This window comes from Nomascus leucogenys, chromosome 19 (assembly GCF_006542625.1).
Source record: "Nomascus leucogenys isolate Asia chromosome 19, Asia_NLE_v1, whole genome shotgun sequence".
Lineage (NCBI taxonomy): Eukaryota > Metazoa > Chordata > Mammalia > Primates > Hylobatidae > Nomascus > Nomascus leucogenys.
In genome coordinates, this window is record NC_044399.1 from 55,259,782 (window position 1) to 55,265,781 (window position 6,000).

At 42.7% G+C, this 6,000-nt stretch overlaps 1 protein-coding gene across 1 annotated transcript in view; it reads left to right on the forward strand.

Annotated features, from left to right (window-relative positions):
- The window catches only part of SRD5A2 (steroid 5 alpha-reductase 2), a 56,061-nt gene extending 53,020 nt beyond the window's left edge, over positions 1-3,041 (forward strand). The window contains exon 5 of the mRNA XM_003262706.4: positions 2,615-3,041. Within this exon, the coding sequence (XP_003262754.3) occupies positions 2,615-2,681 (67 nt within the window). The 3' untranslated portion in view covers positions 2,682-3,041. The remainder of the gene's footprint in view (positions 1-2,614) is intronic.
- The last annotated feature ends 2,959 nt before the right edge of the window (positions 3,042-6,000 follow it).

The following is a 6,000-nucleotide window of genomic DNA, read 5'->3' on the forward strand; positions in this document are numbered from 1 at the left end:
TTTCATCCCCTCCCACCACATTTCCGGAAGTGTGCTCCATAGGTGGGACCATGGCTAGCACTTTCCAAAGCGCCACAGATATTTATTTATTTATTTATTTATTTATTTATTTTTGAGTCGGAGTCTCACTCTGTTGCCCAGGCTGAAGTGCAATGGGGCGATCTTGCCTCACTGCAGCCTCCATCTCCCAGGTTCATGTGATTCTCCCACCTCAGCCTTCCAAATGGCTGAGACTACAGGCCCACCACCATGCCCAGCTAACTTTTTGCGTTTTTAGTAGAGACAGGTTTCACCATGTTGGCCAGGCTGTCCTTGAACTCATGACCTCAAGTGATCTGCCTGCCTCGGCCTCCCAAAGTGCTGGGATTACAGGCATGAGCCACCACGCCTGGCCTCCACAGATGTTCTGAGGCACAGCAGGCTAGAGAGCCACTTGGAAAAAGTACTATCTTGGTGACTATGTGGCTGCTATTTTTGGCTACAAGATTTGGTGCTAACAGTTCAGGTAATCACAGAGCCCTGGAACCCCAGAAGGATTATTTCCCCTGGAATCTCTGCAGTGCCAGAGTTTATTTTGGTACTGCCTTCCTTCCCTGACACCCAGCCTCTATAAATCATAACCAACGCCAACCCTGGCTTCCGGGGAAGGTAGGACAAGAAATCGCATGTATGGGGCAATCTTGGGACTGCCCCATCTGCTGGGATATGCGAGGAATTGCAGGTGTTTCAGAACCCTTCCTCTGAAGGTCTGGCCTAAGGCTTCACTAACCCACTAACCTGGGGTGGAGTCCGGACAAAAGAATTAACTAAAAGTATTGCTGGAAGTGAAAGATAATATATTAGGTTGTTATCAGGCTTTAACTTGCCAAGTGTAAATTTCAGATCCTTTCCCTAAAATAGCTTTTGTGGAAAGAGAAAGCCTATAATTACTAGAGACTGTGGATACTCAAACACGGAATGAGTGGTCTTGGAACCAGGACCCTGGGGTTATGACTCAATGCCTAGTTTTGAAGATTTAACTAAGAATGAGTTCCTTTTTTCTGAGTAGAATTGTTCGAGGACAACAGTTCTGAAATAAATGAAGCAACGGCTCGTGACCTATTCCTACCACCTCCTAGACTCTGTGAGGAAGGGTGGCAGAGGGTTCCCAGCCCATAAAAGAGTCATAACAGTTCTTACCATCTCAGGCTGGGTCTGCTGCCCACCAGAGGCAGAGCGGGAATGGGAGAAGAGAAGGCATCACTCAGCACTTGGAGGGTCCCTGGGAAGTGTGGACTCTACTGTGCTTGGTTAGGGGAGGGATGGTAATTCCACCAGACGTTTTCAGCTGCTGCAACAGCAAAACCCAAATTGAGGCCTCATCCTGTGATGTCAGACCTCCTGGAGAAGGGCCAGAAGGCGTAGTTTTTAATAGACTAACAGGACTTTGTGAAGGCTTCTATAAAACAAAGCCAGGCACTCACAGCAGAGGCAGCACGGGCGAAGGCAGCCCACCAGACTTCTCAAATCACAGTACCGAAAACCAGCCACCTTTTGTAACTTATTATTTGCCCCCTAATTCAAACTAAGATACTTTAATACAGTGTATCATCTTGATTATGCCTTGAGGGCTGCCAGCATCAACTAATTAGGAGGACAGCCTGGCAACTTAAGGAGACAGGATTCTTATAAGATGCATTCGTCTCCTGTGGCTGCTGCAATACATTACCACAAACTGGGCGGCTTAAAACAACACAGATTTGTCCTTTCATAGTTCTGGAGGCTAGAAGTTTGAAATCGAGGCGTAGGCAGGGCCAGGCCCCTGTGATGCCTCTAGGGAAGAATTCTTCCTTGCCTCTTTTTAGCTTCTAATGGTGGCCTGCAACTCTTGGTGTTCTGTGGCTTATAGCTGCATCACTCTGATCTCTGCCTCCGTCTTCACGTGGCCTTCTCTCCTGTGTGTCTCTGTCTCTGTCTCTTTGTCTCTTCTCCTCTTCTTTTTAGGACACAGTCATATTGGATTAAGGGCACACCTTGCTCCAGTATGACCTCATCTTAATTTTATCTGCAATGGTCCTAGTTCCAGAAAAAAAAAATTACCCTCTCAAGTACTGGGGGTTAGGACTTCAACATATCTTTTGATGAGACAAAATTCAACCCATGATACATGGTGATATTTTGCGGGCCTTCCCAGGCCTCATGAAAGGATATTTTCCTGGGAACATTGCTGGTTCACTTTGCCATAGTCTTTGGTTCCCTGTATTTCCCAGCTGAATCCAAACAAGTACTTCCTTCTGGATAGTACATTTTTTTTTTCTGGTAGAATATACATAACAAAAATTTTACCACTTTAGCCATTTTTAATTGTAAAATTCAGTGGCATTAGGTACATTCATAATGTTGCACAGCCATCACCACTACCCTCTGCCTATTACTTTTCATTTACCAGCAAAAGAAGCTTCAACATTTACAAGAAATAGGCTGTGGGAAGGGGAAATAAGAATCATAAATGACCATCGAAATAGTCAGGCCCAAAATAACTGTAGGTTGACTTGTAACAAAGATTTGGTAACAGCAAACCTCAGCTGTCAGCCACTGCTCCATTATATTTACAAATTCCTTTCTTGTCTTTTAGGTTCTACCTCAAGATGTTTGAGGACTACCCCAAATCTCGGAAAGCCCTTATTCCATTCATCTTTTAAAGAAACCAAATTAAAAAGGAGCAGAGCTCCCACAATGCTGATGAAAACTGTCAAGCTGCTGAAACTGTAATTTTCATAATAGTCCTTCATATACATGTATGTATGTGTGTATATACAATAGTAGGTCTCCTGGTGTTCTGCCAGCTGGCCTGGGGATTCTGAGTGGTGTCTGCTTAGAGTTTACTCCTACCCTTCCAGGGACCCCTATCCTGATCTCCAACTGAAGCTTCAAAAAGCCACTTTTCCAAATGGCGACAGTTGCTTCTTAGCTATTGCTCTGAGAAAGTACAAACTTCTCCTATGTCTTTCACCGGGCAATCCAAGTACATGTGACTTCATACTCACTCCCTGTCAATGTAGGACAACTCTGTAATCAAGAATTTTTTGACTTGAAGGCAGTGCTTATAGACCTTATTAAAGGTATGCATTTTGTACACATACAGAGTAGCAGAGATTTAAACTCTGAAGCCACACAGACCCAGAGCAAACCCACTCCCAAATGAAAACTCCAGTCATGTCTTCCTTTTTCTTGGTTAATTAGGAAAGATGAGAAATTATTAGGTAGACCTTGAATACAGGAGCCCTCTCCTCATAGTGCTGAAAAGATACTGATGCATTGACCTCATTTCAAATTTGTGCAGTGTCTTAGTTGATGAGTGCCTCTGTTTTCCAGAAGATTTCACAATCCCCGGAAAACTGGTATGGCTATTCTTGAAGGCCAAGTTTTAATAACCACAAGGAAAAAGGCATGACCCTGGATGGCTACTGAGAGGGTAGAGAACAGTTTTACAATAGACATTGCAAACTCTCCTGTTTTTGGAAACTAGTGGCAATATCCAAATAATGAGTAGTGTAAAACAAAGAGAATTAATGATGAGGTTACATGCTGCTTGCCTCCACCAGATGTCCACAACAATATGAAGTACAGCAGAAGCCCCAAGCAAATTTCCTTTCCTGGAGGTTGTTACTTGTAGTTCTCAGGACCTGTTCAAGAAGGTGTCTCCTAGGGGCAGCTTGAATGCCTCCCTCAAACGACCTGCAGGCAGAGACTGAAAATTGCAGACAGAGGGGCACAGCTGGGCAGAACACCTGTTTTGTTTGGCTCAGACATATAGTTTTTTTTTTTTTTTTTACGAAGTTTCAAAAACTTAAAAATCAGGAGATTCCTTCATAAAACTCTGGCATTCTAGTTTCATTTAAAAAGTTGGAGGATCTGAGCATACAGAGCCCACATTTCCACACCAGAACTGGAACTACGTAGCTAGTAAGCATTTGAGTTTGCAAACTCTTGTGAAGGGGTCACCCCAGCATGAGTGCTGAGATAGGGACTTTCTAAGGAAGGGGCCGAATGCTTTTAATTGGAATACATGAAAATATTTGTCTTCTCAGGCCTATGTTTGTGGAATGCATTGTCAATATTTAACAAACTGTTTTGAGAAATGAGCATCAGTGGCACTAAGTACAGAAACTCACTATATAAGTCACATAGGAAACTTGAAAGGTGTGAGGATGATGTAGATTACTGAAAAATACAAATTACAATCATATAAATAAATGTTTTTTTTGTTCATTAAATACCTTTAAAATCATGGATGTTAAGGAATTTTGTTTGAATTAAAATATCCTGGGACTTCTGGAGATTTTCACAAGGTATTGGGGTGTGCGTCCCTGTACCCTCTGTCCCCCATTCCCATTCACTCTGTCTGTAGTGTCGTTTCCTTTCTTCTCTTCTCTCTTCATGAAATTAGGGGCTGTGTGCTGGAAATAAAGAAGTATGACTTATAGAGCCTCTCAGCCACAATTCAGAACTACAAGGAAGTACAATAAAGGTGCAGGAAAATGTCATGAGGTTAGATGCCACTCCTGGTGCTGAGGAATACACAGGGGGAATGAACACACTTGGTGAAATAAATCTTCAGGTGTAGCTTGAGCTCTGTGACATAAAAGACTTCCAGTTCTCTCCATGACATTCAAAACTACCTTGCTTAAGTCCTTTATTTTACTACCATGTAAAACATCCAGGCCGGTCCTCGAGATGAAATAAGTATACAATAAATGGCAGTACTCACAGTCTCAGGACAAAACTGCCATTTGGCAATTTCATTTTTTGCCACAAGAGGGCGCCTTCTAAAATAGTATTTAGTCCAACCTTGACTTAATTAGGTAATTAACATATTGAGGGGACCCCAGTCCTGTTGCCTGATGGTGGACCTTTCAAGTTAGCATGATCGTGGAACTTGTTAATCTGAATATAGGGTAGGGTAGTGTGAACTCTATGAAAGCTGAAACCTTCCCTTGATAATTCAGGTATTCTCAGTGTTCTAGGGCCGTTGTGTTCAATGACAGTTTGTCATTGTTTAGGGCTAGGATATGTATGTGGATTAAATACAGTAAAGGTCTGAACGTGTGCTCATCTCTAAACGTATTTCTTCCCACTCTTAAAAATAGAGTGCAACAAAATTATAGTTAATTGAGGTTTCCATGGAGTGTTTTTTGGCTAAAATAATCTAACAGTGTCCTAGCTCACGAGATACTCTATCTTGGTCTTGCTGAAGCTTTCACGGAAGAGGCATTTTCCTGCCAACCTTGAAGAAAATGTTGAGTTTTGTTTGTTTTTCAGAATTTAGACTTAAAGAGCTGAAGCAGACCTCAGACATCAGCTATTCCTACCACTTCATATTATAGGTAGTGACACTAAGACCCACAGAGTTAAAAGGCCCCCTCACAGCTGGTACAGAGCTGGTCAGAGCAGCCATCTCATTTTGTCCCTTTGAGGGTCAGACGTATGCATTTTCTGGTTAAGGCACAGCCTTTAGGGCTGCCATCTGGATTTCTACAGAGCTCATGCAGGAGAAAAATAGCCAGAGCTTAAGTGCTGTTGCACAGTTCAGTTTATACACCTATTGTCCCATGCCTGTTTGTGTGTGAGGCTTCCCTTGCTCTGTGGGAGCATCAGGCTCATGCCCTTTCATAAACCTATTTGACAGAATAGAGAGTTTTCCCTCATTGGTGTAGTCAAGACAACATGTGTGTTCAGCATGGGAAAAGGTTTCAGGTCATAAACCCCCTTATCCCTAATGCTTACTTTCATAAAGAACAACACTGACTCCACTGTATTCTAAAAGGAAAAAGGAGCTCTAATGAGAAATACGCAACTAAACAGCTATTTAGGCGGCTTAGACCCTTTCAGGAACAAATAAATAAATCCGTGGTTTTACAACCCTGAAGTTTGATAATAGCTCTCTTGGATTTTTGTGGTTACCTCATGGCAATCTCACTAAGAAGCAGGGGAGCAAGCTCTTGGCACATGAAGGAATAG